Source organism: Haplochromis burtoni, unplaced genomic scaffold, assembly GCF_018398535.1.
Source record: "Haplochromis burtoni strain Fernald_Lab_line unplaced genomic scaffold, NCSU_Asbu1 Contig_141, whole genome shotgun sequence".
NCBI classification, from domain to species: domain Eukaryota; kingdom Metazoa; phylum Chordata; class Actinopteri; order Cichliformes; family Cichlidae; genus Haplochromis; species Haplochromis burtoni.
The window spans coordinates 1277383-1298597 of record NW_024582502.1 but is presented as its reverse complement, the minus strand read 5'-3'; the positions used below and the strand labels follow the sequence as shown (position 1 = coordinate 1298597).

Here is a 21215-nt window from a genome sequence, read left to right as displayed (position 1 = left end):
AGAAGAAAATAAAAGAGAAAAAGAGAGGAAGAGTGATTTTTCACAACAAGCGCAATTCCAACATGGTAATCTGATGCCCTTAGATATTTGAACACATAGCCAGACAGAGGGGGCTGCAGGCAATGGGAGGTGGCGTCTACTCTCTACGTGAGTTTGTGCACCCAGTAGCTTGTCTAAGCACTGCTGTGCTCTGCCTACTGTGACAAGAGCTACAGCAGGGAATCTACATAATATGTAAGAGGCATATTAAAGGATGGGGAGACAAAGAGGAGTGGGAAAGAAACTCTTTTGGAGGCAGATAAATGGGGGGGGGGGGAGCAGAGGGATCAGAGGGGCCTACAGGTGAAGGAAAATACATGAAGAAAAGAACATGTTTGAACATTAGAGGTCACTCCCGTACAGAACAAAGACCAGGTGTCTGTGATATCCAGGTCAGATTCTCTCCAGAGGTCTGAATCACTCCTCTTTATGTATTCAAATTGGACTTTTTAATTTGAGTGATGGGCTACCTGTCAAATCCCAGAGTTCTCAAGGGGAGGGCTTTAAAGGGGAGAGTTTTAAATGCCACATTTTAAACTAGTAATAGGTATTCTGGATTTGAGAGATGGAAAAAAAAGCACTATTTGGTCCTTTCCTGCAGGCAGAAGGATAACAAACACTCTGAGCATCAATGTCCAACTCACCAGAATATTCTTTAAACATCCTTTTCCAACGTAAATGGTCTGGTCTATATAACATTCAGTCTCTGATAAAAGCATTATGGAGCACACTTGTACTTGAGTATGCTTCCAAAGAATTGAACCACCAACCGTCACAATTAATAGATAACTTGCTTTAACTCCTGAGTGTTTTCTGTCCTGTTTGGTTAGGTCACCCCTAACTGGTCACTGCAGTTGGCTTCCCCTCCTGGAGCTTGGCCATACAGGAGGTTTCTTCCTTTTAAAAGGGAGTTTTTTGTTCCCACTGTTGTCAAGTGCTTGCTCAAAGGGGGTCGTCTGATTGTTGTAGTTTTCACAAAATGAACTCGAGGGGTTCATTTTTATCCATTTTTAAAAGGCTCAAAAGTAACTGGACAAACCAACTTAGTTTCAGATAGGATTGTTTTGAATACTTGGATGAAAATACTTTGCAGCCCATGAATACTAGAAGTCTACAAAGCATCACCATATGATGTGTTTGCTCCCTTGGTATTTTCTGCTAAGGATTTATTGTTCGCAGGTCTTTTTGCATTCAGCTTTGTATGTAATGATGGAAAAGTATGATCTGCTGGGTTTAGATTAGGTGACTTGCCCATTTAATAATATTTAATTTATTTGCTTTAAGAAACGTATAAGTTGCTCTTACAGTATGATTTGGTTTAATTTATCCATTTGAGTCTGACTATGCACTTCAGAATTCAGTCTTCTATTATCAATACCAGTTACAGCCATACAAACCCACGTCATTACACTGGCCCCACCATGTTCAACGATTGATGTGCTGTGCTTCAGATCACAAGGTGTTTTAGACATATTGTCCTTTGCAGATTCATGATAATCTTGCCATTCAAAAAACAAAAAAAAACAAAGAAGATTTATACTATAAACAAATTCGATGGCACTGGGAGATTCAAAGGCACATTTTCCACCAGGTCATTACTGCAACACAGCACTCGTGTCTGACAGTGTCATTTGAGGATTCACTGGTCTGACACTCACTGGGATAATTTCAGTCTTTTCACATGAATGGGAAAGTGACTAGATATGGATGGATGGATGATTGTACTCTTGAAACTGAGCTTTGCATATTCATGACTCACATCAGTAAGAGATTTCTGACAGTAAAGTCTGCAAAGTAAAGACTTATCATCATCATTTTCAATGTCCTCCTCAACATCGGTGCAGTAAAACAGAGGGGGAACGAGTCAAACACAGGCAGCAGTTTTTGCTCTACCAGAGTACAATAATACTGTATTTAGATCTCACATGTGCCGCTTTTGATCTTCTGTGTTCTCTCGTGACGACGAGCACTTGAGATAAACCAAAAACTTGTTACGACTTTCAAATCCGCAACTTTGAGGGTACGTAGGGATATGGAAGAGCAATAAAAACATCAGACGAGCCAGATTTAGCAAAAAACATGTTTAATCTCTCCTTGATGCGTGTCTATTTACACGTAATAAATCTGCAAAATAGGAAAGAGCAGGATATTTACACGGGCGTGAAACAGCCAAAACCTGTCACAGCAGCTTCAAGTCTGAAACTCTTAAAAAGGTATCAGAATTCATAAAGTATTAAAACTGTTTAAGGTATTTTTTTCTTTCTACCTCTCTCCTCTTTAATCTGTGTGTGAAGTTATTTTATGTCCTCTGCTCCGTCTCTCAGATGTACTTTAATCAAAGTGAACTCAGCAGGCGAGGAAGCTGGAACTGCTGGGTTGAAAAACCCACGAGTGCTGCTGTTGGGGTTGGGGGTTAGAAATGGCAGATGAGGGCAAGTTTAAATGTTGTGTGGCAATGTTTCGTCCAATGGAGGGTGCATCCCATATGGGCAAATAGATACATTTGACATATTTTCATAAAATGGCTTAGAAAGTACAAGAAATGAAATTGGTTCCTGGATTTTGTTTTTCTACAAAAGGCGCTGTTCTTTTCTCAATAAAATAACAGCGTTAGATTAGAAGATTGATACCACTCTCATGTATTTTATACCAATCTTAACTTTAGCATAAAGAAGGGGAAACATCTAGTGCGCTATAATCCTTGCATCTTTAAATCAAGGTTCTTTACACTGGCTTTTATGCCTGGATTATTAATAATGAACAGATACCCATTCTTGGCTAACAAAATCCACTAATTATATGTCATGTTGTTGTAGATATTTTGTCAAATTGGATGACGTTTTTCATGAAATGCAATCTACATTCAAAATGAAACATGAACTTAATGAACATTAAAAGTTGGAAAAACCTTTCAATAAAACTCTGAAGCTTTGCTTTTTATCATCTTTACTTAAGACAGACCCTCATATGAAGCTGGAAGATATTTCATCTTCAAATCTGTACACAAGCAAATTCAAGATAGCTGACTTCTGGTTAGACTATGGGTATAGCCACAAGTTGGGGGTTTTTTATAGGCCCACACGATGGCTAATTTTGTAGGGGCCGTTATCTATATCTTACATCCATGCACAAGAGCCATAAAACATGAATATGTAAGTTCTGGTGTGTCTGCAAAGCTTTGTTAATTACTAATCACGTTTAGTGCTGTTGTTTGAAATAATATTTGAACAAAATCTTCATCAAGCTGTTTACATTCTAATTGGCTAGCTAGGCTACCTGTTTGTTTTATCTTATCTCTTTAGGGCTCTGTGCTAAACTAAGCTAACCATCTGCTAGCTCTGACTTCTCATACAAAAAAGTAATGTCAAAGTTGTAATAATTCTCTCCTTAAAGTGAGAAAAACCAAGAAAGCAAATAAGCACATTTAGTCCATTACTTTGAGAAAAAGACTTTAAATAGCAATCTCAGGCTAAAAGCTGCCTACAGACATTTCATGTAATTAGCTTACTTTAATCTTGTCTTAATATTAGCATGAAAACAAACAATAGCCTCAATCAATATAAAGCAACCCTAATAATATACATCAACAAAAGAGATGTAATTTATCATTTTAGAGGGATTTTTGTGTCAAATCTTCTTAATTACATTCACTGTTTGCAGGATACACTCCCCCCAATAACACACACCCTTAGATAGCATATTATTTTCACACTGTCTCCAATTAAATGGATGCAGTTTTTTACATAGCCATCTTTGAGGGAGTTATCATGCCTGGTTAGCTCTTGGCTACTTTAGTATAAGCTAGGCTAGATGACACATGACTGGTATCAGTCTAGTAATCTCACATTTAAAAGGACATATATATTTACATATATTGTATTTGTTTGTCAGTTTTTGACATGGACATTGAACAAAATAGGAATCATGTACATGGAAAAAAACATATAATTTTCCATGTGGGTAGAGGCTGACAAGGCACAGCAAAAACCTATGTGTCTGTCAATCGCCAGGAGAATCTCTTTCACCACCTCTTTTCTTTTCCCACTCCACCCTCCTTTTTGACAGTGTTTTTCTACATGAAAAGAGGGGAAAAAACAACCCAGATGTGATGGAATGGACAATGAAGCGGTACCGTGGCCTTCAAAGCACTTCCTCTGCCTTGCCTGAGTCTTTTCATCTTTTACCTCAACAAGTGCTGTAGCATAAAACAAGAAGCACAAAACTAAGAAACAAAAGCATCAAAAACCAAATGGGCCTTATCTCACCATGTCTATTTTTTTTTTCATTTTTTTTCTCCCTACAAAATTATCCTGGGGGCACTAACAACGACTTCTTCTTTCAGTATCACAAAAATCATTTTTTACAAGTCTTCAACTGAGCAAGTGAACACCAGTCAAACATCAATGTAAGAGTCCACATCCTCAGATTGTTTCATTCATTCAATTTGAACAAAACGTGTTAATGAACGCCTGTACATGGAAGTAGCATTGCCTCATTCATCAAGGATAAAGACTGAGGCTGCTTTTAAATCACTAAAACTGAGCACTAAAAGTTTCTTGTGGAATAAGTGAAAACGGCAAAGAAAAGTCTCTTATCACAGAGCTGTGCTCGGGTTGCAGATGCATAAAGCTTTGGTCAGTCTCTCTGTATGTTATGTTACCCTGTGCAGATCAGTGGTTCAAGTATTTAAGAACATACAGTACGTTGTCATCCAATCCAGACGCACATTTGTGCTGTCAGATAAAAACATGGTGTGTTGGTGTGAGAGGCTAGCATTCAAATTAGAGATTCGAATGTACACTGGGCTTTTAAAGGGTCTGTGTCTTGTTCTATTATTCTTTGTTTTACAGCTTTTACTTGACAGCAGCAATATGTGTTTGGTTTGGTGGCATCTGGCTTGGTACAGGTCTGGTAATTATATGTGGGAAAAATCCTTAACTCCCTGACAATATGGACAAAGGAAGAAGTCAAAAGGCTAAAGACTGGACAACTTACACATTAGCATACAACTTGTGCTAATGGTCCGAAGTAAAAAAAAAAAAGAGAGAGAGAGCTCACCCTTGATTTCTCTGTGAATTGATTGTTTAAGGTAGCATGTAACAAGCACGAACTAATCGCTAACAGCCGGCTCGCATGCAGCGACTGCCTCACAATAACGAGGAAACGACTGCGCCGACTTCGACTTCTTGCCAATACTTCTTTAGGATTTGTCCGTGTGACAAAGCCTTAGACTGGAAGGATTGCTGCTCAAATATAAAATCCCAAAGAGACGAATGTGTGACTGAATCCTTTAAACTTAAGTAGCTGAAACACCAGTCGCACCAAATGTGAAAGTCACACTTTCAGTTCAAGCTGTAGAACAGCTGTGACATTGAATTATCACTTGGGGAATTCATCAGTTTGTGGTCCGTCTGGTGCGTTTTAAGGTGTTCACACACTTTTTAGTCCACTAGCTGCTAATCTTCGTTCTTCACAGCTTAGGAACAAACTAAATAATTATTTCATTGTAACTTTGAATTACATAAAAATACATTAGAGCCTCGACTGTAAATGTTCATTTTTAGATTAAACATTTAGCAACTGGAGCACTGAAACGGCTGCGTATCGTATTTATATTACATATTAGACAGGTTTCTTTTCCAGGGTAATCTGTCACTAACATATAATATACCTAGTAAGTGTCTTGTGCAGGGATGCATATGGTTACATTAACTTCCAGTTACGAATAAGATTCTGGTTTGTGAAGCTCCTGATGCAACGCAAAGCTCTTCAAAGCCATCTGAACTGGTCTGAGAACCCTACTGTTATCTGGTTACAAGGTCTCCACTCGAAAAAAAAAAACTGAGGGAAGCACTGCTGAAGAGGAAGCGAACATAAGCAATTTTGATGCAACTGTTTCCTTTGAAGTTACAGTGTCCTAAATGGTGCATTTAACCCTACTCTTTTACACTATTTTTTCCCATTTATTATCAAAGCAAACACATGTAGAGAAGGTTTTTTTTCAGCTCATCCGTGTGATCTGGGTGTTGATATGTCTTATCTGGTGGTCTGAAATTCATGATACGCTTTTACAGGATGGAAGAACATATATACATCACCTTGGTTTGTATCTTCTGGCCTTGATAAGTAGCTGTGTACACTCCTAGGGAAGAGGAATGTTTCCGAATGTTAACACAGAGCAGCGCACGGTACAAGGAGAACATTTGCACTTTTTTTTTCTCTTCTTTTTTTTTTTAACCCTACAAAACCACAGAACAAAATAAAAGAGAGAGAGAAAGGCCTTCAACTTGTACAAAAAACCCCACTCACATAAATCAAGCTACATTTCATTATCTTTTTTCATAAACCACATTCACATTTTCAAAAAACGGACCCTTTAGCTTTACCGTCGTCACTTCGGAGTAGAAAACAACAAAAACAAATAATAAAACCAAGAAATATTAGACAACATCTTCTGCACAGCAAAGACTAGCCTTCATTTTTGGATGGCACACCTTATAGAAAAAAATGTGTTTCAGACAAGCGGGGAAGTCTAGAAAACAAGATCGGGAAGCTGTAAAGCACAGTGTGCCAGGGATCAGCTTAAAGGACTGCTTGGTTGCCTCTGCGGTCTGCTAACGCAGCATGAGGCTGGCTTCCACACAAGTGACTTTTGTCTCATCTAAATCAGCTGACTGGGCCTTGTGTTGTATTTGGTTCCTCTAAAAAACAAACACAAAAGCACTGCAGGTTGGTTTGCTCGTAGGCGGCATCATTTGCCTTTTTGCTATCTTCAGAGCCAAAGATGTAGCACGCAATGGCCCCGAGACCTCACGAAATATAGAAAGTGTCTGCGTATGATATATTTATATATATATATTTTTGCCATTTAAACTTTCAGTCACTAAGCATGACAACATTTTCATCGTAGCACGTTTCATCTAAACGGGGAAAAAAAAGAAGTCTCTTCGCACTAAACAACATTCAAAGTAAAACATGGCACAGGACGACTTTTTCCTCGTGTTTTTCATAATTTTTCATCTTGGAAATATCAAATCTTCGTCTCAAACGGATCTTTTGTACATTGAAATGAAAAACAGTTTGTTTTTTTCCCCAGTTTTTCATTTGTTTTAAAAATGAAAGGTTTGTATTTATATCTATCTATATATATATATATATATATATATTCATATATCCTCTTCTCTCTTTTGATTTAGCTTTGTTGTGCAAATTCAGCAGTAACACAAGAAGTGGCACAGCACTGGGGAGAGTAGGCAGTTGGACGGGCAGAATCAAATGCAGTAACAAATCAAATACAGAGTTATGAAACTGACAGCGTCCTTTGTTCGACTACAGTGGAATTCATGTCGATGGAGTGTTGGAAAGTCAGTACTGGAGGAAGAGTTTCCCTGCAAAGTCCTTCCTCCCGGTTGCCCTGCAGTGGCAAGCGGCGCGTTGCCGAGAATCCACTCTACCGAAGAGTCTTTGAGCAACACGCTGAATCTCTACCTGCTCTGTGGCTGCTGCTCTGTAGCTGTCCCTGACCTTTGACCTCCTTGTGGAGGGGAGCAACAGTAAAGAAAGAGAAATTCCTCACAGGAATCAAGTATTCTGGATTTTTTTTATTTTTTATAGGCTCAGAGTCAGAACTGCAGCTCTGGCTGTGAAAAGATACTAGCTCTGGGCTTGTTTCAGGTCCAGCTTGATGAGTTTCTGGTCACCACTGTGCATGTACCATTCCTGATTGTGGCCAAAGCTGCTCCCGTGTAACTGTAGATGTGATGAGGGACTTGATGAAAATAAATGCTCTCCTGAGCTGAGGTCCAAAATCGGCTGAGGTTGGGGACGCACTTGATTTGGTTGTTATGGCAGGCTCAGAGAAGAAGAAGAAGAAGAAGAAGAAAAAGAAAGGCAATGGGGGAGGGGGTAAAAGTCAACCCGGCTGCCGGGACTTTAGTTCCAAACTCTGCTGTCTCTCTCGAGTGTGCTGCTGCTTGCTGGGTGCTTGTGTTCTCGCAGTCCTTTCTGCTGCTGTAAATTGTTGTTTGTGACGGCAATGGCGACAGACTTTAAACGTCGGGTGTTAAAACGGCGAGGAATGGGGGAGAGGGGGTCAAAGTTGTCGGGGAAAGGCGTGTTGGTTAGCCAGTTCTCCTGCCAGCTGAGGCGCGCCATTGGCTGATCCTCAGCTAGATAGAGCCATGGTGTCGATGACCTGTTCCAGCTTGCCGCGTAGTCGCTGTCTGCGTGACTGTTCGTCCTTCTGTAGCGCTGACAGGATCTGGACACACGGAAGGAAACAGATTAGAGAGACGCCTTTAAAACCTCGAGCATGCGGCAGTGCAGCGTGGGCGCCGCTGTTATGCTCCTTAGCCATGAATTCACAGTTACATGAGCCAAAGGAGCGCTCTGTTGCTAATTTCCCTTTTAGTGGTTAGCGACTACAATTGCACTCACGCTGACAACACGAGCAGGGCCGACAGGGCAGGTGTTATGGCCAGTGGAATGTCTTGTGATTGGATGTTAATGGCTACTGAGAATGACCAACAGGAGTGCGTTATTTTTCATGATGAGAGTGGGGAAAGGAGGATGTGGTATGAGTGTGAGGACGTGTGCATTTCATCTTTATTTTTTAACGTGTCTGTCTGAGCGCATTTGTTAGACGATGGGGGCCGTGCAGCTGTCCACATCTGGATAATAGGTCATAACGAAGGGGAGCAGTTGGTTTGAATACAGCCAGCTGCAAACAGCCAGCTTAACTACCGTCATACTGCTGGTATGGAAGAATGGAAACAAGGACAAGTGGGGGCGTAGCTCTCACCAATTAAAAGCATACTAAAGGTTGAGGAGGGAGAGGTGTGTAGTATAGATATAAGGCTCTATTTTTAAAACAGCACATTCCATGCAAGCATATTTCAGCAGCTCACATGTTTGGAGAAGCAAATAACACAAATATAAAGAAAATGCACAGAAAAATTAACCATACATTTGTTGGCTTACACATATATAATATTTATAATATAATATATTATATATAATATAATATATATATATATATATATATATAATATATATATATAATATACTAGAAACTAGAAGAAGAAACCTTGCAGCACCTTTAATGCTTACGTTTAGCACGTTCGAATGCGAGGTAGTATAAAAATGTATCATTAAATAAAAATGAAAAAGCACCAGAGGATGAAGGCTGAAGTTTTAGCCAAAGATATCCCTCAATATTTGAACTGGGTTGGAGAGTGAAACCTGCTGCAAAACTGATAATTCCACCCAATCTGAAGTACTCTCACATTCACGTTTACCAACTGAGCATTTTCTCTTGATTAGATTTCTAAAAGCCGTCAGTGTTAAAACTGGATTACATTTAGTTCAAAAGTGAAAGTTAACAGATCTTGCTTAGATCAGTAGCATCCATCCATCCATCTTCATCCGCTTTATCCGGGCCGAGGTCGCGGGGGCAGCAGCCTAAGCAAAGAGGCCCAGACCTCCCTCTCCCCAGCCACCTCCTCCAGCTTATCCGGGGGAACACCAAGGCGTTCCCAGGCCAGCCGAGAGATATAATCTCTCCAGCGTGTCCTGGGTCTGCCCCGGGGCCTCCTCCCGGTGGGACATGCCCATGAACACCTCACCCAGAGGCCCAGGGGCATCCTTGTCAGATGCCCGAACCACCTCAGCTGGCTCCTTTCGATGTGGAGGAGCAGCGGCTCTACTCTGAGCCCCACCCGGATGGCTGAACTATCTCTAAGGGAGAGGCCAGCCACCCTTCGAAGGAAGCTCATTTCCGCCGCTTGTATCCGCGATCTCGTTCTTTCGGTCACTACCCACAGCTCGTGGCCATAGATGAGGGTAGGGGCGTAGATCAACCAGTAAATTGAGAGCTTCGCTTTTACACTCAGCACCAGTCCGTCTGTCGATCTCCGGCTCCCTTCTCCCATCACTCGCGAACAAGACCCCAAGATACTTGAACTCCTCCACTTGGGGCAGGAACTGATCCCCGACCTGGAGTGGGCACTCCACCCTTTTCCGGCTGAGAACCATGGCCTCAGATTTGGAGGTGCTGCTCCTCATTCCCGCTGCTTCACACTCGGCTGTGAACTGTTCCAGTGCGAGCTGGAGGCCCTCACCTCCAAAGTGAAGTGAAAGCCCTCCGCCACTTGGCTGCGCCTAGAAATCCTGTCCATAAAAATTATGAACAGAACTGGAGACAAAGGGCAGCCCTGGCGGAGCCCATCACCCACCAGGAACGAATCCAACTTAATGCCAGCAATGCGAACCAAGCTCTTGCAACGGTTGTATAGGGATCGAATGGCCTGTAGCAATGGGCCAGATACCCCGTGTACAATATCGTGTCTTTATAGATATGCTATATTGAAAATTCCTTGGGAAAATTTTGAGAAAAACTTAATAATGTTCTCCTCATCTGTATTTGTATGAACCTGGAAGGTCAAAACTAACTGTTCCTACATGGCAGTGCAGCACGATGGCGCAGCAGTTAGATCCTCATAGGTTGTGGGTTTGAATCTGCGGGCTGTGCTGATGATGACGAGACGGCTTTTTTTATCTAAATGTAGCTGTCCCGGGACGTCTTATGAACATCCTGAGACGAGCCTTTTAACATTCACTTTTTTCTTCATTAAATACCGTGTGCTACTTTTTTAAGTAAAGAGTAAAATGAGTGATGATGGTGTTGGAGAACTTCTCATCAGACATACACTATGAACATGATGGCATGTGGGTATATAGAATTTAGCGGTTTAAATCCCGATAAGTGCATTTAATGTCTTGCTTGAGACTCTGCTGGTTGTTCGTGATTTGTTTTCTTAACTGTGAATGCTTATTCAATAAAATGAATAAGCATCCTTAAAATGTGGCACTATTTCGTTAACACATTCTTGAGTTTTAATCAGCTGGTAGCAGCAAAGGATACTGTGCAAGCAGGTCTTTAAAAAAATCACCTAAATTCTGTTAAGCTCCATTAAGTTCATAATGTGCTGAGCTCATGCCTTAATGTGCATCCTTAATGGTGGTAATACCTTCCAGCTTGTACCGATGTGGACTGGTTATCAGTGTTATTGAATTAAAATGACCTCGTGGTATTAGTCAAAACAAGTAAAGGGAGGCAGAGTGCGAATAATTACAACATTCTTCCCTTCTTCTATATTTAGTGCTGGGCAGTGGGAGCTTACCTCATCTTTGTATTTGACGATGTAGGAGTAGATCTCGTGCAGCGCTGACATGCTGTTGAACTGGCTGAGGTGCAGCCGGGACTGCTCCGCTAGGTAGGCACTCATGTCCTGATCGCTGATGGCTGGCATGCGGGAGATATCGGAGTAATACCTAGACAAGAGTTCAGGCAGAGTTGCGTGTCATGCCACCTTCGTGTCCATTCACACCTTGACTTACTGCCTCGACCTAAGCTTCCCATTGAAGGATTAATGCAGCTTAATACAATTTCTTTGCTGATGGTTAGCACCTTGTTAGAGCACACATTGACCTACTTTGCCATTTAATTGAAAAATAATGAGATTAGTAAAATAAGAGACGGCTCAATTCAACTCAGTTTTATTTATATAGCACCTAAAGTCACCTAAGGGCGCCTCTGCTACAAAAACCAAACAATTAGACGATCCACTATGAGCAAGCACTTCGCAACAGTGGGAAGGAAAAACTCCCTTTTGAAAGGAAGAAACCTCTGCTAGAATCAATCTCAGGGACAGGCAAGCGTCTGATGGGACCGAGGGGGTGAGGGGAACATAGGAAAACAAAGCCAAATTCAGTTTTTTCAGATGCCCACCTGCTTATGTAACTCGGGAATTGATGGCTTCGTTGTCATGGTTGATGTTAGGGCCCTGGGTCGTTCTTTCCACCTTATGTAACAAAACTGCTTAGCATTCCCTTTGCAAGCCCCAGCTCCTGATCGGTGCATACATGTGCTCTTTATTTTTCCCTCCTCGCCTGACTGTTTCTCCTGTCTCCCTCTTACTGCCATATTTGACTGGTTAGGGCTGTCAGACTGTCATTCAGGGCTGCTGTGATCAGTGAGTAGCCTGCTCCGTACATTCTTGCTAACTGCTACGAAAGGGTACCTGTTACTGATCCTTTTAAGTACCTCGTATGTATAATGTTCTGCAGGCTTCTTGCCTGCCAGCTTTTGATTATATAACCTGTTTGTTTAGTCCTGTCAGGGGCATTAAAACACTGGGACGCAGGGCCAGGAAGCAGCGATTAGCACACTCACACAGTTAGTTGACTTCCTTTGTAAGATACTCACTTACAGATGTGCTATTTATTCTGTAATGTTTGTTTTCGAAAGGAAAGCCAGCGAGCCTAGCATTTCTTTTCTTTTCTTTTTTAAACAGAACAGTTTGATTTGGCTCTTACATTTCAGTTCTAAGTCCAATTATATTTTATCCATCCTATCCTCTGTAAGCTTTTTGGTGACTATTTTGTGACTCTTATGGATATTGACGGGAACCTAGCTGGGTTTGTAACAGCTGATTCATCCTTTACTCATTCATATTTCATTAATATTTCGTTTTTGAGATGGTGATGCTCTCAGTGAAACAACAACCTTAGTATTATCGACTCCGTGTTGCTGGCTGCACTGGGAGAGTGAAAGGTCCGTAGAAAGTGAGGCAGGTAAAAACACAATATATTAAGAAAACATCCCAATACTGAGCTGTACCTGGATCTGTGTGCACGATCCATATCTCGGCTATCTCAAGGTTTACTGCAGCAGGGCAGCGCTGGGAGGAGAGTGTAGGTTTGGAGGCATAATGGAAGCAAGGTTCAACTGCACCCAGTTAAATCTCACCTATAAATCCTTATCTCACGCTGCCTCCAAAAGCTCTGTGGATGCTACACTACTTCCTGCAGCATATTCAATTCAAGCTGCTCAACATAAAGAAATACACAGCGGTTTTCCCACAGATTTAGACTCTGTTTGTGACAGTAGAGTGCACATGCATTTATGTGCAGGAAAGATTTCTTAAGTATTATTATACATTATATGTTATCAGTTTCTGCACTGCAAATATTTTTACATGTCCTGACTTTGCAACAAACAACTGAGAAGACAAGCACTCGCTCTCCACCGTCTCTCATCCAGTGGATTAACTCCAGCTCCACTATTGTGGATTGTGGCCGTCTACAGCAGGCAGTGATGTGATCTGCTGCATCGGCCATCTTGGTCCTGTGAATGAACCAGCTCGAGACCTGCTGCAGGTTCAGGTTAGAGTTTGCAGTAGATCTTCAGAGCAGAACAAAGGCTAGTTTATCCAGCCACAGTTCAGGATGGCAGAGATGGATTATGTCTCACCCTGGGACAAGATTCTCTGAAGAAGGAGCTGAATAATACTGAGAAACTGCCACAACAGCTACTCACTGTAGAAACATATAAAGGAGAGCACTGGGGCTAGCTCAGCTTTCAAAAGAAAAGAAATAGGATTGCCCACTAACGAACTGATTATCGATCGTGCCATTTTTTTAGATTTAAAAAAAAATGCTAAGTGAGATTATGAATGTACTTAGGTGGGCATTATATTTGGGCAGGTATCAAACGCTGTACTCTACCAGAATGGTGTTTGTTATCAGCCCTTCTGTTTTACCATTAGCAGTGAAAAACCTGGAAATCTAAAAAGGATTAAAAATCAACATTATATATATATATATACATATATATATATATATACACACATATATATATGTATGTAGAGGTGGTGTAATGCACGCTGCTGAGCAGCAGATAGCTGCCCCTCCCTAAGCCTGGTTCTGCTGAGGTTCCTTCCTGTTAAAAAGGAGTTTTGCCTCCCCACTGTTGCCAAGTCCAAGCTTACAGGAAATCATCTAATTCGTTTTTCTTTCTATTATTATGGGGACTTTACCTAACTAATATAATATACTAATATAAGGCACCTTAAGGTAACTGTTCTTGAGATTTGGTGCTATATAAAAAAAACTAAATTGAATTGAATTCAGGTAAATTTAATTACACAAAATTTGAATGAATTGAAGGAGAAACATGAACAGAGCGCCTCTTGCCCCTAAAGTGGAACCGCAGGTGGTGCGATCACTTAAACATCCTGGAGTTGGGCAGAAGATTAACAGGCTATGGCTGCTTCTTAGCAAAATCCAGTGAAACCTTTGTCTTCTTCTTTCTTTGTGTCTTAGAACTGATCCATATGGAGCAGCTCTCACTGTAATTTTACTCACTCTGTATAGTACACTGTATTATATAGTGATCGAGACAGCTGTAATTACTGCAGAGTGGTTTCTTTGCAGTAATTTAATCCAACTATTATGCTTTAAATGCAAGTACCAGATAAAGTTCAGCCTGTAACGTTGCTACAGTCTTACAGCTGTTTTTAGCTTAATAGTTTAATAGCGTAATTAACTTTGATTATAACGCTCCAACTCATTTTTCTCTCACAGTTCATGAGGAACTTTTAACATTTAAACTACAGAGACAAAAGGTGTCCTCCCATCAAACGTAGCTGTTCTCAAAGTCTTCGCGTTTGGGTCAAACTCTGACTCACCTCTCGACCCAGTTCTTGTAGTTGGGGATGTCTTTAGCGTAGAGAAGCTTATTTGAAGGCGAGTCTTTGCCTAGTTTGTGCTCCGATGTTGAACAGGAGTCCATGAAGGTCTGGGCCACCACGGACAGACAAGCATCTGTGATGCTGTTCTTATGAATGTCGAATACAAACTGTGGGTTCTTGATCACGTTCACCCAGAACCGGAGAGGGAGACTGGAGAGAGAGCAAGAGAATAAAACCCAAAAAAGGTTTATTTCGAAATAAAAATGTAACATCGTGTGATTAAGTGCTTTCCGTCACTAGCTTAATTCCACTTGTAGTTCTGTTTTTTTCTAATTAGTTCACTGTGTGCATTAAAGCCGGCTTTAATGCACACAGGCAGTGCCGGGGTCCTCGGGGATCGTAGCAGCTGTGTGACTGGAGACGAATGCTCTTCATTGCTACGGAAACGCAATGATGAAAAAAATTGTATTAAATAATTTATGAATTACAAACACTGCAAATCTAGTCTGAAGATCTTATTATAGCAAGCACCCAACACAGCATTTTTTACATTTTTCTATACATTTTGCAGACTTGGATGTATCGATTTAATTCAGTGCAGCATTGTTTACAAGGATATTTACTTTGCAGACACTGCGATTATTACTATATTTTGGCATCCATTCAAATCTCTTTGAAATGCACTTTGATTGCAGTCATTTTCAGCGAGATTTAGACTCCAGCGCAAATGTCACCAGGGCCAAACGTGAAAAGCACCTGAAGATCTCATTACGCTGGAGGTGAAATTTGATTGAACCGAACAGGGTTACATCCGGTTTCGAGAACACTTTACATTTAAGTTGAATTAGTTTTTCAGCGGCTACAGATTTCTGACTCACCAGTTGCTCTTCCAGGTATGTCGTACATCATAGTCTGTGATGGAGTGTTTGTCAGCCTGCTCGTCCAGAAAGTCAAACATATACTTGATGGCCAGGGGCAACGCGCTACCTCTGTGGGCTGTGCTGAAGATGGTCTCAAACAGGTCGTCCACAAACTTCTGTAACGTACCCTAAATGAAGGAAATCAGGGTGTACTTTAAAAAAGAAATGTAAGGAATATTTTAACAGTAATTGTAGCTGTAATATCAACTGTTTTAATAATTTCGAGAGGTTATTACAGACCAACAAACTGACTAAACTTCTGCTAACATAGAGGTGCTCACACTTGCTGATCAAACATCTGGCTGCTACTTTTAATTTCTATGGGATGTACTTAGTTTTTTTTTACTTTTCTCAACAGTTTCACTACACTGTCGGGTTGTTTTTAGTCTATAGGCAATCACTGAAAGTCTTATTTAAATGTTGCTGTGATTCCCACCACACCGGTCAAAATGGCTTAGAGGTCTTTGATATTAATGATGATTATATACAAGCATAAGCTGCACTCTTATGTTGAACAAGCATTCTGACATTTTAGTACAGGTGGTGTTCCCATATTATGGTAATCGCTCTGACCTTTCTGATATTTCTGTCAGAACCACTTTAGTCACAAGAGGACTGTTATTTTAGTGGCTGTAATTTATATATGGAAGTGTGCCTCTGTTCTGGGACCTCCTCACCGCTCTAAACGCATACACAGAAAGCCAAAAGGCAAGGAGAGCAGTGCAGCAGTCAATAAGAGCGAACATGACTTGAAATAGAGGAGCTGGGGTGGAAGTGGTTTGCAGAGTGGGTTAATAACACTTTTCATATGAGCCATCAGCAGATCTGTATGAAGAGCTGGATCAGGTAACTCTATGCTCAATGTTTGTTTTGGGGTTTTTTTTCCTAACTTTTATTGATTCTCTACATATGTGTGCAATAATTTCTTAGGATTAAAAACATTCCCACATATGCTTCCCTTTCAAATCAGCCTGACTATTAATTAGAAAGGAGGAATATCTCAGAGCTCAGGAAGCCAGCGTCAACATAAGCAGTTTCATGGCACTGTGAAGCAGAATATAATGTACCATTTCCAGCTACTTGTATCCACAGCACCTGAATGGGCCTCGAGCGTGTACATTGTTACTATGAATGGCCCCAGTGGGAATCACAGCGATAACTCTGGCTGTGAGACTTACTTGCTCTGCTGACTAAGCGCTGCAGAATCACAAACCAGAACCCCGGCTCTTGGATTTGGATAGCGCTTTCCTCCAATGACAATGCCTCAACATAATTACCTCAAATGTAGCTAAATTAATTTCCCTAACACCACATTTGTCACCCCGACTTCTCCATCTGGCAGAATCTATTACTGAGGAAATATATGTCGGGATCATATTTAGTCAGCCGCTGCAAAATGGAGCAGGAATTATTCCTGCAATGCTTGTGAATGAAAGCAGGTAGATCTGCATAGACGAGACGCCAGGGCAAACGGGTTTGGAAAGGCAGCCATAAGAGAGACAAGGACAAGATGAGCTTCTGAATTGCATTTGCCTCTCAGTTTTTTTTTCATCATACATCGCCAAATCTTCAATCCCTCAACAAATTACTCGTCTCCTGACACCTTGTGTATCTGCCTCCCTACCCTCTGCACCACAAGCCCACCTTTTTATTAATCTGTTTTTTCTTATTACCACTGGAAATTGAAAAGCCAGCTTGCTTGTAACTGCTGCCCATTGCTACATTTCCCTCTCCCCTCCTACAATTAGAAAGGAGAAGGTGAACTGAAAGACAATGAAGGAGAGGGGCAAAGACAGGCGGCCTGTTTTGTAATGCAAGATTCCAAGATGGAGGGAATGGTTACGAGTATGTTTAGCTTCACCGGTAACACATTTAGTCAGTACATTTCACTTGCTTCATGTACAATAAAGGCTTTGAAGCAATCTCGCCCAATGTAAAGACTCAGACAGAGTTATTAACACTTAAAGAGAGGGACTACATACATGCCTACTAATTTTCTATCAAAACTCTTCTCGGAAAACAAAACCAACCACTGAAACTGCACTTCTATCTGTGTCCTGTCACTTTCCTTCCACTGGCGTACCACAAGGATGGGTGCTTGGTCCCCCTACTCTTGTCTGACGATACCCAGCTATTGTACCTTCCTAACGAGCTGTCTCACAGCACACCTCAGCCCACCCAAACACCATGATGGATGGCTACCTTCGGCTCAACTTCTCTAAGACTGAACTGGGGACCATCTGTTCAGCCCGGCGTTATGTTTTGTCTACACAGAAAGCATTTCAGCTGTGTTTTCCCCCCTTGTTGTCTGTCTATTCTCTACTGGAACAGATAAGCTCCTATCTTAATAAATCCATCTGTCTGCACAGGCTGTGTAATGTCTCAGATTTTACTCTTTACTGTATCCCCAGACCCAAAGCATATTTACACTTTTGGAGTATATGTTCTTACTCATTATGTGTGTAACAAGAATGGCTGTATACTGGGTTCTCAGTGCCTCCAGACACTGATATAAGTATTCATCCCCTCGCCAACCCTTGTCTCCTGCGTGGGCTTGCAAAAAGCCTTCTAATTTTCTACCTTGTGGGTCTGTTCTGTGAAGTTTCAATCTGTGAATGTAGTGGGTCTTTGACCTGATCTCCTGTGATGACAAACCAATTGCTAGTTGCATAAATATTCTCATCAATGTCTGTGATGATGTAATTAGATAAAGATAAAGACCCCTCAAAGATGTGGGGACACTCTGTATTAGAAGCTTCCTCTCCTTTTAAATAGGTGAGGTGAATCACTCTGCACGAAAGAGCTGAAAATGCTGAAGAAGAGTTTTACTATTAGGTTTTAGTGTCCCCCTGATGGTTTCAAGTGCTGTTTAAGAGGTTTTTCCACTCTGACTAGAATCAATATATATATAAAAAAGAAGAGAGTGCTGTTTACACCCCTGCCCCTTACTTTTGTAGCCAGCAGCCTGGTCAGGTAGATCTCAGAGACCATCTTGCTTCCCCGGTCGCCCTCCCTCTGGTCTGAGTGGTCGTGGTTTTTCACCAGGTGCCACAGTTTGGTTCCTCTCTCCAGATCGGGGGTGATCATGGGCGTTCGAGAACGTAGGCTGTCTGGACTACTGGCCGTCCTCAGCATACTCTCTAAATGAGACAAAAACAGAATTACTGTAGAATTACTGAAAATACTCAAAAATGGTTTAACTGACCCAGAATCTCTACCATCTGTGTCTGGTTCATTATTCATTGTGAGAGTGTCATGATTGGAATAAAGCAAGAAGAAATCTGTGACTATTTCATGTAGGATGGGGGGAGGGAATGTGCCAGGGAGGTAAGGTGCACAATATCTGCTGAATATCTCTTGTTTCTGGGGTAGAAAGCTGGACTGGAGAGAAGAGGTGGCGAGACCAAAGATGCTGATGTGTGTAACCATCCACATGCTTGGTGAAAGGAAAGTAAGGAGTGTAGATGATAGAGGAGAAGTAAATATATGGGGAGGGTGGAGGGGGGTGACGGGAAAAAAAAGGGGGAGTGGGCGAGCGAAATGGACGGAGAGTCAAAAAGGTCAGGAGAGAGGGGTGAAATGGAGAGTAATGGGAGTGCATGGGATAGAAGAGTGAATGAGGCTGAGTGGGATGGTGTAGAGCGCTGCTGTTGCTTTTGCCAGTGGGGTGCTGAGTGGCTTTGATTCCAAGCTCATCATGACCATTGGTGGCCAACAATTTTGCCTGTTCTAATAACACCCCGCTACATGCACACATTCATGCACGAGGCACACCAACAGGATCATAATAACAAACAAAAGGGACACAGTCAAAGAGACTTTTTAACCAAACTTTTTTTCACAGTGGAGCAAAATAGCTGGAGCCTTGCAGCAGTGTGAGATAGTTCACTACAAGAGAGGTTCAGAAATGAAACAGGTCCTCAATAATGCCATTCTCAAACAGTGTAGGTGTTGTGTGATGCACTGATTAAACCATTTATTTTGTTCCAAGTAGAATCAATAGAAACTGGCATATTTGCAGTGAGAAAGAATTTTTAGTCGGTACTCCCGTATTTCAGTTAATCATACGTCTACTTGCATATAATATGGGCCACTTGTGCTGTTAAACCCTCGGTAATATCTATCAGCTTATCGAGTTTTGTGGTTGTGTTGATTTTCTCTAGCAGATGCTGTAAAAATGCCCTGCAAAAAACACATTTCTACACCTGCCAACATGTAGCTTTGAATAGTACTGGATTTAGAAGTTAAAGGTCAAATATTTCTATCAGCAGGTGAAGACTCTGAGCTGCAAGGAGGGTGAATATTGGACATGCATTCATCAGGTGGCAAGAAATATGACTCCAAGGAGACAGAATGCTGGTGTGTAAACAGGCAGCAGTTTTCTACTGCTATTTATTTGCCTTAAAAGCATAAAATACAATTTCAGATAAGGAGTCAGTTTAAACAACGTGTGGAATCCTGACAACAGTGTGTTTAAGTTAATAATATATTAACCTTTCAAACATACAAAATAGGCCTCCCACCAGGCTCCAAACTGGGACCACTTTTTTTGATGTGACGTAAAAGGGTTACATCTTGGATAAGTTGTCATGACAGCCAGGTGAAATATATGAAGTAAATACGAAGTATGAATAAATACAATGAATGCTTCATATTAAATAAGAAGAAATTTGCTGATGCTCAATAAAATAATTGTTGGAAAGTTGGGCATGAATCTTTTTTAGCTTTTTCATTTTGGCATGAGGTATGCTAGAAATACAGTTTGCGAACAGCTGTCATTGAAAATAAACACTTTGACCAGCACTATTTTTCTGAATGCTACATTTGAGGGAAAAAGGACACATCTGACTTTTCCACTATTTTCGGGTCGCGCAATTGACATCAGAGTCGACATTCAGCAGAAAAACTAGCATGTCAATTTTCCATTTCCATATAAAACACACACAAAAAAATAAAAAAATTCAAATTCTAACCTAAACATTTCATTTTTTGGCACAGGCGTTTTTGGAGAACAGCCACACTGATTTGGGGCTACAGCAGATCAGCGGCAATGATAGCAGCTGTGCATGTGTGAGGGTTAATACCCACTCAGCATCAGATGAGGGTTCAGTTTTTTTTCTCACCTCAGAGTAATTTATCCTCTAAATGGTTTAATTTTCCAGTGGAAAATACCATACTGTTGCTGGGGCTCTGCCTATCTGACTGCTACGTGTCCTCTCTCTCTCTCTCTCTCTATCTCTTTTTCACTCTGTCAGCTGGGGATCGAGGTGTCTACTTTAATGCCTGTCATTTATGGACTGCTTGGAAATAGCCGTGGAATAGCCTTGGCCTGCGCTGATGGCAGTGGATAAAAAGGATTGCCATTCACTCAGATGGAGGTAAAAAAAAAAAAGAAGAAAAAAAAAGTACCCCAATCATGGCCATGACAAACAAAGACAAAGACTGAATGAAAGCGAGTTAGAGGCTCTGAGGGGAGGCGAGCGGTCAGAGAAATGGGGATCATTGACAGACTGATTTAAACAGGATCGAGGCACGGTGGGAATGGGAGCCGTACCGTATCTGCTGAGGCTTTTGGTGAAGGTGGAGGAGTTGGAGATGTTGTAGGCAGAGTTCTGCTTTGGCACCAGGGCAATCACTGAACCATCTGTTACCTGCACAACAAAAACAATACACACACACCACCAAAATATTCAGTGTATTACTCTTGCTGGCTCTTGACGTCTGT

At 41.3% G+C, this 21215-nt stretch overlaps 1 protein-coding gene across 3 annotated transcripts in view; it reads right to left on the bottom strand.

Moving 5' to 3' along the window:
- Positions 1–2530: 2530 nt before the first annotated feature.
- Positions 2531–21215, bottom strand: part of LOC102303056 (plexin-A1) — a 315477-nt gene continuing 296792 nt past the window's right edge. For all 3 annotated transcript variants that reach the window (XM_042224566.1, XM_042224568.1, XM_042224567.1), the window contains exons 28-33: positions 21045–21141; positions 18440–18630; positions 15449–15618; positions 14568–14780; positions 11220–11370; positions 2531–8299 (exon numbers count right to left, since the gene is read on the bottom strand). In XM_042224566.1, coding sequence (XP_042080500.1) covers positions 8204–8299; positions 11220–11370; positions 14568–14780; positions 15449–15618; positions 18440–18630; positions 21045–21141 — 918 coding nt within the window. In that variant the 3' untranslated portion in view covers positions 2531–8203. The remainder of the gene's footprint in view (positions 8300–11219; positions 11371–14567; positions 14781–15448; positions 15619–18439; positions 18631–21044; positions 21142–21215) is intronic.